The 15,751-nt window shown below is 42.8% G+C and overlaps 1 protein-coding gene across 5 annotated transcripts in view; it reads left to right on the forward strand.

Annotated features, from left to right (window-relative positions):
• The window catches only part of sox6 (SRY-box transcription factor 6), a 142,727-nt gene that overhangs the window by 93,454 nt on the left and 33,522 nt on the right, over nucleotides 1–15,751 (forward strand). For all 5 annotated transcript variants that reach the window (XM_071906405.1, XM_078291699.1, XM_078291607.1 and 2 more), the window contains 2 exons: nucleotides 10,909–11,029; nucleotides 15,462–15,541. In XM_071906405.1, coding sequence (XP_071762506.1) covers nucleotides 10,909–11,029; nucleotides 15,462–15,541 — 201 coding nt within the window. The remainder of the gene's footprint in view (nucleotides 1–10,908; nucleotides 11,030–15,461; nucleotides 15,542–15,751) is intronic.

Here is a 15,751-nt window from a genome sequence, read left to right on the forward strand (position 1 = left end):
CCAATTAGCACAGCTAGATTGGAACTGTTAGCATGATAATAAGAGAATAATAGAGCAGGGAATGATATTGCGTGTGTGTGTGTGTGTGTACGCGTGTCTGTGCCTGTGTGGATGTTCTGCTGCCGCTGCTTTCCCTTGTGCTGAGGAGCTCTGTGTTAGCCTGCTAGTAGGATTATGTGAGGGCATTAACAGCCTAGTCAGACGGGCTTGGCTCCCGCCCAGGAGGCTCAGTCCAACATGTTCATCCTCCATTTAAGGAGACTGTTAGCTGATGAAGATGTGCACATGCAAGACTGAAGATAAAAGAAAGCGGTGACCCGACTCATTAGCCCCTGTGATTTAATATATTGACACTTGGATACAAATAATTTCATTTAGTGGACTCTATTGGTGGGGAGGGAGGGATCAATTTAATTAGTTATGAAATGTGACTTCTTGTCAGGAAGCAGAAGAAATGCTGACGTTAAATAAAGTCATGTGCAATTTAAACAATAAAGCTATCGGGCCCCTGTTAAAACTTAATGATGCACAAAAATGGCGTAATAGATACAACCTCAGCAATGGCTGTGATGGTTTGGAAATTAAGCTAAGTGGATGAACGGCTGGTACGGTAATGCTGTTGGCCTGTTAAAACAAATTCATGCTTTAGGAATATAAACAGTGGAGGTTGTCTGGATGGTTTGGGTCTGTGGGTTTTGTCAGATTATGTCTTCAGGGTAAAGCTAAAGGAGACCTCTAGCTTCCTCTTTCCTTGGGATGAAATGCACCATCCGTTTACCTAACATAAGTGTGTAGGTTTAAGTTAGGGTACACAGACAGGGGCTTTGGAATAATGTTTTTGCTCAATACTGGAAAGAGGGATGAATTTATTTTGAAAATCCAAATTTAAACAATGCCAAAAGATGGACATAGCCATCTTCCCTTGTCAAACTGTAACAAATGATTACTTGCCTTACTGGGTCTCTTTAGACACAGTGGTGCGGAACATATGCTGCATCTTTGTCAATGAGCTAAGAATGTAGACAAACATGGATCCATTATTGCTGTAAATGACACAATATAGCCGTGCTTTTCTGTAATTAGCAGCGGGGCTGGATTATGCCTTTGTATTCAGACACCTCAGCAGTTTAAGCGGTGATAATGAAAAGGCTCCATCTGAGAGAGGGTGCCACATGAACGGCTGTAATGTGTGAAATCACACCTGAGTGTCTACTTAAAATTAGTCACCTGAGGGGATTCTAAACCAGCCCTGGGACTGGGTAATTTACGACATAAACTTACAGCCTCGTATCAGTTCTCACTAGTGATAACGGTAATCAACACAGAAGACAGAAGATTACCGCATAGTGCATCTCATCAAGCATAAGAGAATGTGCATTAGCTTTCTTATAATATGTACTAAATATCCCTGATAACTGAACATGAGTACTTCACACATATGTCACTGATACAACCATGAGCCAAACGGTAGCTATGATGAATAAAGGACTTTTATGTTCCTTCTGAATATCATTATAAAGCACCTGTTTGGAGCTCTGTCGGGCTCCACAAGCCTTCCCTGGACGGAGGCAGAGGGCTTACACTTAACATCCATTGTACCCCAACCCTCGAAAGGAAAATATCAGTTGACGGAGAACACATCCTCCAGTGTGATGTTGATTTAGTTTCCTCTCCCTCTCTGCATGGCCTGTGTTTTCTCTGCTAATGTAGAGCAAACTGTTTTGTCTTTGCATTGGCTTTGCATGGCCATCGTCCTCCGCAGTGGGCACGCTCACAGGGAGAAGGAGCTGCATTAATAGGATCTACTGTGTGCGGGCAGCCGGCAGGGAGAAAGGGGGCGCGTGTTTTCTTAGGGCTGGGGTGGCAAAGCAAAGCATTCAGCCCATGGCCAACGCAAAAAAGGACCTTTTTGTTTTTGGGGCGGAGGAGAGTCCAAGCATTCCCCAACGGAACACAATGAATGAGCTATTTTGTCCTGCACAGCTTTTCATAGAAACAGAATTGTAGAATTTTGTGTTTGTTTTTTTCATGATTGAACAGTTCTCAGAAAAGGCGAAATGTCATTAGCTAAATTTCATCATTCAATATGTCTAAAATATAAATGATCCAGTCTGTTAAAGTGTTGTTTTGTCAACCGAGGACTCATATTACCTCTCTTGTTACTTATGTTACAAAAACGCTGCAATTTTTCCTGCCCATCATTAGGTGTGCCCATGACATTTGAGCATGTTTTAAAGTCTCAGCACACTTGTGTCTGTAATAAAGTTGCCCCTCCTAACAGCCCTGCTCTCTGCTGAACAACAGAATGGGCTCTGTTGTTCTCTGTGGCCCCAGCAGCTGGGAGGTAATAGTGAAGACAGAGACTCAGTCTATCGGTGGAGGACAGGAAAGAGGGGAAGCCCAGCCGTAGTGTGGACAATACCATTATTAGATTAGGGGTGGTCTTCAGTTTCACCATCAGACACACTATATTTTCTCATTAACTTCCTCTAGACTCCCTATGAAACTGTCAAAAGAGGTATCCCTTTGACAAAATGCTAGAGAATGTACGCCTAGATTCAAAGGTAAATTAGTATAATTTAAATAAATGTTAAATTAAAGAATGAAGCGTGTTTTATGTTTTATTTTAAAAACTACTTAATCAGATACATATTTTTACAATTTGATTATAAAACATAAAACAATCCACAGTGGATAGAGACACTGCGTTTGTGTCCTCCTCCAGCTGGGCTACACTTGCTCTACAGTGCTGAAGATGTGATATTTCAAACCTTTACAGCCATAGTATTTCATAAGCCTCGCATACTCAAATCCTTCTATTTCCCACTGCCCCCACCCTGCTCACTTCACATGGATGTAGCAGGCTATCTGACTAGCCCGTGTCAAATGTTCTTTAGAACCTCACTCGCCCCCCTGCAATGAGGGTCCGAGGCATTTCACTTATTCCCATTTCCATACAGCAAGGATGTATACGCGGGATAATGATGCTGGCCCCAAACCCACTTGTGGGTTTGTTTATGTCTGTTCTCTTCTTTCTCGTCATTACACATGCTGTTTGAGGGAGTCCCCATGGATTTGGCCAGTTTACTGCAAACCTTCTTAATTTTATGGCCAGACCATGAGAGAATATTCCTTCTTATTTCCATGTACCCCTTCCCCCCACCCAAAAAAAGAGCCCATATTCTTTGAAAATCTAACATTGAAATTGGTGTTAAAAAATGCAGTCTGTGTATTTCAAGGGTGAGACGGAGGATGCTGTGTGTGTGTGTGTGTGTGTGTGTGTGTGTGTGTGTACATGCACTGCATGACATACATAGTGTAAGTATGTACAAATGCATTTTTTTATTGTACTCGTTTGAGTACCTGTATGTATGTTTTTTGATACGTTCAGAATCATACATAGAGCATATAATGTAATAGAGACCCCTCTAGCATGAATCTAGCTTTGTTCCTTTAAACATACACCAAAAAAAGCTCTAAGCAGAAAATACCTTAGGGCCTGACTTATATAGATATAGATAGATATTTAATTTCAATACAAATCCAATTACTATAAGTATTTAGTAAGTTAAATTACATTGGTACAAGAATTTCCCTCAAGTACACATTTTTTAGTAAATCTATACAGATCACATTTCATGTCTAGTCTCTCTTTTTTTTTTGTATCTTAACTATGATTTCTATTTTTTTAAATCAAATGTATGATTTTAATTTTCTTGCACATACCATTGACTCATGATTTGTCATTTCAGTTATATTGTTTTGTCTGCCTATATTTCCATTTGAACAAATCTTTTACTTTTCCTTCCACAACATTTAAATACTGTAACTACATTAAATTTAGAACAGTATGCAGGATTCATATGAATGACATGCAGTGTAGTAAGGCAAACAGCAGCGCACAGTTTTATCCACAATTCCAAGGAAGTCAGGGGGAGAGCTGAGGGTGAGGAGGAGGGGGGTGGGGGCGTGGGGGGCAGAGGGTTGGACTACCCTGCTTTCAAACTGCCGCCGACTTAATATAGACATATTGAAATGGCTGTTTTCCAAGAGGGCTTGTTTTACTGTGTAAGGAATTAGTGGAACAAGAAGTCATCTATTGGTTATTCCCTCTAGATGGCCCGACCTCGCTCAAGTGTCTGGTTTTCCTGCACCTTATCCTGAGCAGCGCTATACTACACACAGGCATGACTGATGTGCAGCGTCAGACTCAAAAATAGCCAGGCAGCGTCTATTGTCAAAGATAACAGTCAGTGGTGTATAGCTACAGTGCAGTGAAAATATTATTTTCAGGGCTAGTGCTTGTACACCCTCAAACAGAATTATATTGCTCTTCGGCTTTAGATGTCAGTCTTTTACTTTTACAGGAAGAGGTGCCAAGCAGGAACAATGTGCTTCAGTCTAGCGGGTGGTGATACAAACACTTTCATTCCAGGGAGAAGGCTGGAGCATCAAAGTCTGGTTCGAAACTATTGATCTATTTGTCTTATTACCATTACAGACCAAACCGAGCACTAGCACATGGTAAAAATATCTCTGATTGATCAAGGTGTGATACTGGTGTGTGTGTGTGTGTCCACTGTGTGATGTGTCTGTGTATAACTGTGTTCAGTGTAGTTGCGTATTCTGGAGTAGTCTAGTAGTCTATGAGTGTTTGTATTGGGTTAGTGCTTGAAGTGGCCACACTTACAGTGGGAGTTTAACCAGCTGATAAATGACCTGTAGTGTGGGAGTAATATGTGTTTAAGGAACCCTAGGATTGTTAAGATGAAAAAAAAAAACTGAATTTGCCCTCTCTCCAACAAAGTAACACAGAGGATTCGGCGGCCCAGAAGTGCTTCCACTCAGTGATTTTCCTCCTGGTTAGGCTCCAGTACAGTGTAGACCCAGCGAGCTGTGTACACAGTGGCGGGTGTTGAGTGTATCCTGCTGTCTAGTGTCAGTTTTACTGTGTGTGCTGCTGTTGGGATGAAGCCAGATTGCCAGCTTCCTCAAGATCACTTTACCTTCAAATGGATCACCAAAGGTGATTTCCACTCACAGCCGTTTGGTGTGCAACTCAGTGGAGAGCAGGAGGGGAACGATGTGTGAACTATCAGTTCTTACAGCAACAGCTGGAGCCTATCCTCCCTGGGTGAAATTATAGCACCCCCTCCTATGGAATATGTGAAAAAGGAGGTTAGCAGGAGATGTGGATCTGACGGCACCAAAAGTGAGGATGTAATTTTAGGAGAATAAAGAGACGTTAGTGATTGGAAATACAGTATGAGACTTCCCTCGTAACGTTAAGATGACTATTGGTGATCATGCCCTTGTGGATTTAATGGGAACAGAGCCCAGTATAGCTGAAATGATTGTACAGAATGAAGAAAATCATCATAACCCTGTCAGAAATTTTGGCTGCTCCAAAGAATTGTTCTAACTGAAAATATATCGTATTGCCGTCAGATACTTGAAGTGGTTTTACTCTTTACAAATCTCCTCTAGGCAAATGAATGCAGATTATATCCAAGATAAGCATCTGTGTGAGAGTTGTGTTAAAAGGTGTCAAGTAGCAATTAATCAGGATATTAGACCCAGGATCTCACCGGTCCTTTCAAGCTAATAACCATTTAAAACACACTGAGAAAGAAGCAGATGTTGCTGTCTTTTTGCCTTTTGTCTTCTTTCTTATCTTGTAATGAGGGAATCTGACATTTTACATCAATTCTCCCGGTTCCCTTAGCAGAGAGCATTGTGGTCCATAGTGAGTCGTAAATGTGAGTGAGGATCAGTGCATGGAGGTGTAAGGGGGTTCAGAGGGAAAGCCAGCGGGGGGGGCTTCAGGCCTCCTGGGCCTGGTGTAGAGGCTGTAACAGACAGTGAGGAACATGGGTGTTGACAGGGACCCTAGTGAGTGCTGTAATGCCCTGTACGTCTCCATTTGCACCCGGTGTTTCGGAGCCGCTGCCTCACGTGCGTTTGAGGACGGATGCTTACACCATATATCTATGCAAATCAGAGTCACTCACTTTTTTATTTGGTGGAAATGCTGTATATCACTAGCTGACGCAAGTCTGCTGAAAATTTCCAAACAGGAGAAAGTATATGCTTATTTTTTTTTTCTTGAATGTTCAACAATAACTGTGAGAATGTGTTTTTTATCTAACAGTCCCATCATACTATTCAATAAAGAAAATCTGGACATAGAATAATTTGAACTGCAATTTTCTAGACACTAAATGGAAGATTAAAGCTCTCTCTTTGTACATTAAAAAACTGCTGTATCTATGCGTAGAGCTGAATATATATTTTTCAACATTTTCCAAATTGCCAACTTAGAAACTAATTAAAAAAAATGTTTAGTACCATCTATCTATATTTTACCTCTGTAAGCCTTACAAAAGACAATCTGTGATGATTCTTTTTAACATAGTAATAACCCATCATTCATACTGTACAGTACTAATACTGTATTTGGGTGCATATTGCATGTGTTCTAGGTGCAAGGAGAAATAAGGGGAGCTCCGTCATGTCGGCCCTGTTTTTTACACATTGGGTATTTACACATCAGTGCATAGTCAGTCTCAGTCCTCTGACTCGCCCTCTGCAGTCTGACCCCAGGACTAGCTGCTGTCAACCAGTGTGCAGTCACTGAGCTAATATCAATGCTTCCTCTTTCCGCTTGATTAATCTATATCCTGCTTTCTACTCAAATGAGCAATAATTTAACAAATTATGATTAAAACATTTAATAGTAAACAGCATTACATTACTAAAATAGACTTTCGAATTTGATATGAAGAAGCAATAGTTTTCATTAAATCACACATTTGTTGTATTTTTGCCTTCAGAGAGAGAAAATAGCTGCACATTCTCCAACTTTGATTTCCTCCACCCAATTCCAGCTCTCGCATACACAGCACAATTCCCTCGCTTGTCCACAGAGGGATTCTGAGAAAACTATTTGGAAACTTGTAGGGACTTGGACACCACACAAGAGAACTACACAAGGACAGAAATCTGACAAAAATGAATATGACAAAAATGTCCAGTAATTTTTTCTCTCTCACTCAAACGAAACAAACCCTGAAATAGACCTAATTAGTTCTTCCATAATATGGGTCCAATATCGGCCTCCGTATTCTACTTGCCGTAAAACTGCAGGTTGGTCCTATTTATCAAATACCAGTGTCTCCTTGAGAGGGAAACAGATTGCGTGCTGGCCTGCTACAGACTTCATCAGGTCATCTGAATTGATGATACATGTTGCAAGGCGGCTGAGTTCCCCCCCCGGAAACCTCTGTTGGAGCGCGTGCTGGCAGAGACGGGCGCCTCAGCCAAGTCTGTCTGACTGATCACTACAGATGCTCCTCTTCAAGTATTCCGAGTCAGATCCTTAGTGCCGGGTCTTGAGGGACAAACAATAGCACCTGTTCCTCATAAGATAGCCCATTCATGTATCTTTAATGAAGCCTGGGGGCAGATGGTGTGAAATGACATTATCCAGTACTTAGCGGTGCTAAGACAAAGGAAGAGCAGTGCCAGCGCAACAATGCCGCTGTATTTACGAGGAGAAGGGAGGACGCTGCCCAAGTGCCCCGCTCACATCTGCTCCACTTCATTCTCCGACTCCTCAAGATCATCTTGGCAATAGAAATATTCTGGGCACTCAGCCCACAGTTAGATGAACTTGAGGGTAACTCTTATAGGGGGGGCTGGGTGTGTAGTCACACAGGGAGAATGGAAGACACTCTCTCTCCCTCTCTCTCTCTTTTTCTCTGTCTATCTCTCTGTCTCTTTTTCTCTTTTTTCTCTAAGCAGAGGTGTAATTTTTCTAAATGTACTTCTTTACCTAAATGCTTTTTCTTTGACGGTTCCCTTGCTCCTGTAGACGGGAACAGTAAAAAAAAATAATAGTGAAAATATTAAAATCCATGCAGTAAGTGCATTGTCTGCTCAGCCACTGTGCCAGCTGTTAATTGACAGCTCAACTAACCTCCACTATTTGTTGCCACCTTGAAGCTCCTCAACATTTGATTTGCCTTTCTCTGACATTAGTTGCTGTAAATTAAACTTTAATGCTCGGAGCTCATTACTGCAAATCACAGCCATTCAAACTCAATGCACTTATTTCCCCTTCAATGCACATTTACACTCCGTCTTGCCTCGGTGAATCTGTATATTCTGCTCCATATTTTAATATAATAATAGTAATAAAAAGCGATATCCCAAATGAAATCTCACCATTTACATTTACCGTTGTTGGAGAGAAATACATAGAATATCTGATCCATTTTGCTGATGTCTCTCAGTATATATACTCATTAAATTTCTGTATGTATTTCCTCTACAATTCAATTATATTAATTAGGGGCATAGCCTTTTGTTTTCACAAATACCTAAAAGCAATGAAATTATGGAATAATGTGAAATGTTATAAATATCTGCATGCTGAAGAAAAGAAGCTTCACAATGTTTCCTCATTTGGAGCAGCTGTTTCCCTGGCTGTGCCGCAGTTTGTTTTGCTGGTTTAATTTGAAAAGGGATAATCCTAATTATGTCTATGAGCATCCTTTACAAGACACTAATACACTTGGAGGTTGCCTCTAGTTTTCACCAACAGAGATTTTGATTTAAGAGACCAGACTCTGTTCAATGCCTACAGGGAGAAGCAAGGAGAAATGGAGAGCAAGAGTAATGAATACTTTCTTTCCTCTAGAAAAAAAAAATTGACCACCAGTAAACTTTCGGGAGAGTAGGAAAAGCAGATGCCAGTCAGAAATCATCATTTTGTCACTAACCACAGTACAATCATGGGCACAGCAAATCAGGAAATAGATTGTTTTCGATAGGAACAGACTTTCGTTTTCTGTACACAACTGCTAAAATACTTAATAATCATAAAAACTCTTAGGTTTAAAAACAATTTGATATATGATGTAATTTTCAGTGTACCGCTGATGCCTGCTAGTTGCTACATGAAAATGTCTTCCTTGCTACATTATTGATATATTGCCATATTAAAATTAACAATAGTGGACAGTGTTGGTGGAAAATACTTGTAACATACTTGGAGGGATGGGGGCTTTAGGGAGCGCTTTTCTGCCCTGTGAGTGCAGCACATTCAGCAACAGACTCCATCTGGTTTTACAGTCCAAATACACAGACACAGACACAGAGAAAAGCTGTGTTCCCTAGTGTCCCCCCGCCTGTCACTGGCCCTACCTCATGTTGTGACATTAATTATTGTGTTTTTCCATATGTTCCATACATGCAAGGCCAAGATCCATCTTTCATCCACTCAGCCTGGAAACCTGGAAAAACAAATTCCTATAAAAAGATGTTTTATTTAAGGTCATTTGTAGCAGTCTCCTAGGCCATTTATTTTTCTCCAGCCACAGCACATTTTACAGAATTACATTCAGAAGAATTACATACTTTTCTATTCTTCTATAATGCACTTTCTACACTTGCACTTCTGTAAAAGCTCAGTAGACATAAAATGGCTCTATTTATTTAGTTTTCAGTCTAGCTCTGCACCTCTGGACAGATCAATAAAGTAGTTTTAAGTAGGTCTAGCTTGCTAACTATGAGAGAAACTGGACCCGACTACACCAGTTTAGGGTGTACAGGGGGAGCAGTACAGGCTGAAAAAGTGGAGATCATAGCAGACCTCAGCTAGAACATGGGGGGAAAAGCCGTTGCTCAGAGCAGGTTGATTTCATGCCCCAATGCAGCGGCAGTAATTGCACCCAGACCCGTTTTATTGCAAGTTGATTTTAAAGAGGGATGAATGGAGAAACATTCTGTAAAGTGTTTATTTTGGGGGATGACCTTTATTAACCCATTTTCCAGGCAGGTTCCCCTGAGGTGGCCTGGCTCAGTGTTAGATTAACCCTCGCAGGCCCATGGTAGCTGGGCTGCTCCCCATCATAGAGTTTCAGGAAGCAGGGGATGACAGTAAGATTGGACCTTGCAACATGTGTGCAAAACCCCCACACGCCGCTTTTGAGACATAAGCTACTCACCCACCCTTGACACACACACACGCTTAGACGCACACATGCAGGGACACACATAAACACACACACGCATATAAACAGACACATACAGGCATACACATGCAGAGCACATATTTCTACCTCTGCTAGTTTGTGTTGATATTCCCAGTAGGTAAGTCAGCATCAGGCTGGATGGTGAAGGTTAATATGTAAGTGGAACAGCGAGTCAGGGAATGACATTAAAATGAAATACAGCAAGCAGCAAGCACTTTTGGGGCTGCCTCCTATTTTTTTCCCAGCTGAAAACAGTTGCAGTAAATTACTTGATTGTGTGTAGGCTTTTATCACCGATATAAATGATCATCCAAGATTATGGGACAAATGCTTTATATCTGAGCAGTTGATCTTCCCTTGTCTGTTAGGTCAAAGCGTGTGTGTATGCGTGTGTGTGTGTGTGAGTGCGTGCATGCGTGCATGTACATGCTGACCAACCCCGTCTCTGCACCTGTGTAATGCATTAGATATCCCTCTTGCTGACATGTTGTATCTACTGTAACAGCCGGGGTGTTTGTGAATTCTTATACTTCTTTCAACACATACAGTACTTCTCTACAGATGCACACAGACCTGCCTAGCCTCTCTGCTCTCAGTCCAGCATGTCGCTTCCTCTGACTGATGGTGGAACAATGTGTGTATCGCGGGGCCTTTGATGTACTGAGGTGAAATTGTGGTTTGGATTAAGAGCAGGCGCAGCTTGGCCAGGTATTGTGTGAGCACACGAGGGCCGTCATTGCCGGAGAGCCCCCTGTCAGCACGCGTTAGGAAGAGCTGTGATCTGGCCTCCCCCTGCGTGGGCTCTGTGTTTCTGTGTACCATGCCTATGCTTAGGCCTCTCTCTGATCTCTGCTCCCTCTCTGTTCAGCAGGTCCAGGGTCACATGCCTCCGCTCATGATCCCCATTTTTCCACACGACCAACGCACTCTGGCAGCAGCAGCCGCCGCCCAGCAAGGCTTTCTCTTCCCTCCGGGAATGTCTTACAAGCCAGGTATGCTTGCTTCTTTAGTCTTCATTTTGTCCCTCCCCCCCTCTCTCTGCTCTGCTTTCTATGTCTATCTCCCTTACAATTTTATCTTTAACTACATTTAATGTCTTTGAAATGTTTTTTTTTAGTCCTCAAGTTATTACACCATATACTGTATATCATATTCTTGGTATTAAGCAGAGGCTCAGTTTGTACTTCGGCAGTGAGGCCAGTCTGACTGGCATGCTCTGCTCTGTCTTAACTTGGATTTGGGGCCAAGCCTTGGGAATTTTCTAGTCCAAGGCAGTGTGCATGTGGAACAATAGATATGGGTAAAGAGGCAGAGGAATGTAAACATGTCTTCAACATGAAAGTATCTTTCAGGAGTGTTCTGGCTGTAATCACTACCCAAGAATCTACTGTGAGAGATCCAGTAACACAATACTCAAGCCCCACATGGGAAGCTCCCTAGAATACATAATAGAAACGTAATAGTGGCTTAACAACAAGCAACTCCCTTTCCAATTATTTTATTATTACAATTTAAAATTTGCATAACAATATAATTTGATGGTAAAATAAATTAATAAAGGGAAGATGGTGGTGTGGATGATGTAAGGAACAGGCTCCTCCTGAAAGTATAACTGCTCCCATTGCCTGTAACAGCATGCCTCTCTCCCTCCCTTTGTCTTTTGAATGGAGAGAGAGAGAGAAGCTCCACACGCGAGCGTTCTAAATCCAAAAACAAATTTGTGGGAAATTGCTGCAACATGTTGATTGATTCCCTGCCAAGGCAGTAACCTCCAGCCCTCATCTCCTTGGTTCATTGTTGTGAAAATTAAAGATGTGCCACCATGGACTGCTCTAATTAAAAATTAAAAAAGATCCATGGCCTGAATTACTCCCTGCCACTTATTCCTAGCCTCTCACCTGGCTTGGCCCGCTTGGTTCCTGGACTAGGCTATTCCCAGCCTGCATGTTAGTTATTGAATGTAACTAAACATAATTTGAACATACAAGGGTTTTCCTATTCTCAAAGGTCTTCACTGTGACACATGCGAGTACAAGGAGGATAAACAGAATGAGAAAAGGAAACAGCGGTGTTGATGAAAACATCAGTGTCAAAGAAAATGATTTATGAGTCATGTCCAACAGGGAAAGTCCTCTTGTCTGTTGTAAAGCAACATTAGAACAAGGAAGGGGATTGAAGACAGAAAAAGAAACACTGGGAAGTCAGCAGGTTCGCTGCAGAACATTAAAAGGTGTGGTAGTGCAGTTAATGAATTAACTATAAAACCACAGGATGAAAAAGAAAGTCAGCTATTTTGGAACTATGGAGCCATGACAGCTTAAACAAAGTGCCTGAGGGGGAGTCTTTTACCAGTGTGCTTTCTGCAATAGGTTTGACACGGAAAATGTTTTAGTTCAAATAACAGGAGCTATTATGGAATCATGGTCAGGGGTCGCCATGTGTATAGTTCCTGCATAATTCATGAGTTCATGAAGAAATAGCAAAGGGGGCCTGAAAATGACTCTCATAGTCAAGAGAGGTATTTCGAAAACGTCTATTATTTCTACCCCTCCAACACAATATATCCAGAGAGTACAATGTTATCACCACCTGCGGGGTCTACAGGATGCTGCTGCATCCTTTCTCCACGAAGCGAGTGGCCAAGCATTCACTTCCAAGCTAAGGCACACTAATCTGATGTTATCATTATGAGACAGCTCCCAGGGACCACTGCTTATGACCCCAACCCTGCGGTGCTGACATGGCAACAGAGTCATTCTACCACCGTAGTGATAAGTCATCACCCCATGCACTGGCTGTGCTCAATGGCCTGGTGTTGCATGGTAGACAAGCACAGCCATAGAAACGCCAAGTCATCTTTTAAACAAATAGACACACGTTGAACTTCCCAGTGCTTCCGCTCTGTTTACATGGACATGCCGGCGTTCAGTCTGATATGCCTCTAATGGACCTGCAGAATGACCCCATAGTCATTGGATCCCTCTGCCAGTCTTCCTCATAGACATCCTGCTGACAGTTGACAGTTTCCTGATTCTAGGTTTTTTTTTCTCCTGATTCTATGTTTCTACCACACTGTAGTTGGCAGCATTAAAGCTGCGCATCTTTGCCTCTGTATAGAGACTCAAATGATATGGAGGCATCAGTTATTCAAGCTCATACAAAGATGGTTGTTTGATTGAATAACATTCTTAGCATGGTTTTCCCCCTTGAGAATAAATAGGTTGATTTTTTATAACTTCTAAAAGGTCCATGAAATGAAATTTGGTAAATTAACTTCCTACCTACAGCCTCATCAGATCGAGGAATTCTGGTCTCTAACAAGACTGCCTTTGCCTTTGGCATCTTCTGTGTTTTTTGTTAACAGCTCAAAGGGAGATGAATTTTACTGGGAGCAGAGTTGGGCTGTGGGCTCCTCTAGGCTCCAGGCAACTTTAGGACTTCTACAGTCACAGGACTGTAGAGCCAAAGAGTGCCAGAGGTTCAAAACTGTCACCTAACTATTTATATTGGTCCCATTTTAAAGTATGAAACCTGACAGAGAACACGGTATGCGTCTCACCAATGTAAAGTGAATATGTAATAAACTTATCACCTGCTTTTTGTTTTCCATGACTTTGCAAGCCCGTCTCTCTGCAAGACAGTGAACAGCTTTGGTAACGCTCTGCCTGTTAAAAAGCAGTGAGAACATCAAGTATGAGGGTTGTAGGCACATAGTTTCTGCTGATTCAGGGCACCACCATTTGATCTGGTCCAAGAAAGGCCTCCAGTACATCTGTCCATGTCAACCCTCAGCAGATCTATGACTTATAACTCATGCCACCACATGAGCTGGGAAATATAGCCTGTTGTGACCCAGCCATGGCGTCACCTGCAACCCCCCTAGCATTCAGAGTCCAGGCCCTGGGCATGGGACCAGCTATGTCCGGGACAGCAAACACCATTTCAAACCTAACTCCCTTTCACTAGTGACACTAACCTGGCAGAGCGCCCAGTCTACTGGAGACTGGTGCCTCCACACAGACTGGGTGCACCCAAGACCCAGACCTCGGAGCCCCAGACCCCCCAGCAGTGGTGGTGTACTCACTTAGCACATGACCCTTCCCAGGTTTCACATGACATCCAAAGACATGCATCCATTTATTATACTCAAAACCTGAAGTTATAGACAGCAGAGAGAGAGAGAGAGAGAGAGAGAGAGAGAGAGAGAGATACCATAAAGAGGAGGTGTAGAAATAACCACAGTGCCCCCCCCCCTTCAACCCAGCACTATTTGAAATCACTTCTCCTGTGTGATTTTATTTGCTCCTGCCCCTAAATGGGGATTGAATTTCCATGGCCTGTATCACATTGTGCTGTGCTGTACAAGATTGCAAAGTGAGGCAAGCAAGCGAGGGCAAAGTGAAAGAGAAGGTATATACATTTACCTTCATGTCTGTGGCTTAATGGCTCCATATGTTTGTGAGGAGAAGTGACAGGCAGAAGTGGGGTCTGAGCTAAGGCCAATTCCCTCAACCCCCCTTCCCCACCCACCCAACCCCCCACTCCCCTCACCCCACTGCCCCTCCTCCACACACATGCTTCGATCCAGCCTCCCCTCTACCAGTGCTGCGCTGGCCTGTCTCACTGGGGCTGTTCTGTCTGTCTCAACACACTAGGTTGAGTGTGTGAAAGCTTCTGGTACTCAGTTATACACTCAACACCCCCATGGACATCAATCATATAGCCACCTTTTTTATATCCCTGTCCGTCAAACTTGCTGATGGCAGGCCAACAGCACTGAACAGTAATAAAACAGTGCTGCTATTTAGAGAGCAATTCTTACTTGCTAGATCACAGTGATATGTGAGATAAGAATGTATTTTTTTTTACCCTTGTTATTGTGACTGCACACTTGTTCTAACCAGTTCGCATACAAGTGCTCTCGCTCTGCTGCCAAAACTATCACTCAGAAACAAACAATGTTGTGTCAAACAATAGCCAGACAAGTCTACAGCTGTATGAAGTGCCTGAGAGAACATGCTGGTCCTTCTGTATAATCACTAATCGAATACCAGGAAAGATACTCAACATGTATTCTGTACACACACACACGCACACACACGAAACCAAAAAACACCTCCCAACTTGTTGACTATGTATGTAGTTAGTGTCATTACAGTATTTTCCACAAGGAGGACAGTGCAGGTGGAGGAAAGAGGGAATGGTGTGGTGCGTTCCTAAGTAATCCTGCTCCAGTCAAACCAGCTTAGCCTTTTGTTGATGCAGATGTTTGGGCTGGAAGCCGAGGGCTCGATGCAATGTGCCACATTGCTGTGGCAGAGCAGCGGAGGGTCCAGGAGCCGTGTTGGCACTTGCCTGGCCGCTGTGGGCCTGCTCATTGTCTCAACCTGTATGCATTGTTGTCGCTCTCTCTCTCTCTGACAGGTGATAACTACCCGGTGCAGTTCATTCCATCCACAATGGCAGCTGCAGCAGCGTCAGGACTCAGCCCCCTCCAGCTTCAGGTATGTACTATGACAAAGAATGCTAGGGACGCCCGCCAAGCCCAGGGCAGAAAGAATGGCTAAGCAGCTGTACGCTAAGTAATGAGCTGCACACTAAATAATCCTGGAGGGCCCCAGCTCACACAAGCTTATCACCTTACATATGTAATTTAGCCCGTTTTATAGAGGATTTATCCCTCTAGCTCTGCCAGACAGAGGAGTTAGGATGAT

Source organism: Centroberyx gerrardi, chromosome 1, assembly GCF_048128805.1.
Source record: "Centroberyx gerrardi isolate f3 chromosome 1, fCenGer3.hap1.cur.20231027, whole genome shotgun sequence".
Lineage (NCBI taxonomy): Eukaryota > Metazoa > Chordata > Actinopteri > Beryciformes > Berycidae > Centroberyx > Centroberyx gerrardi.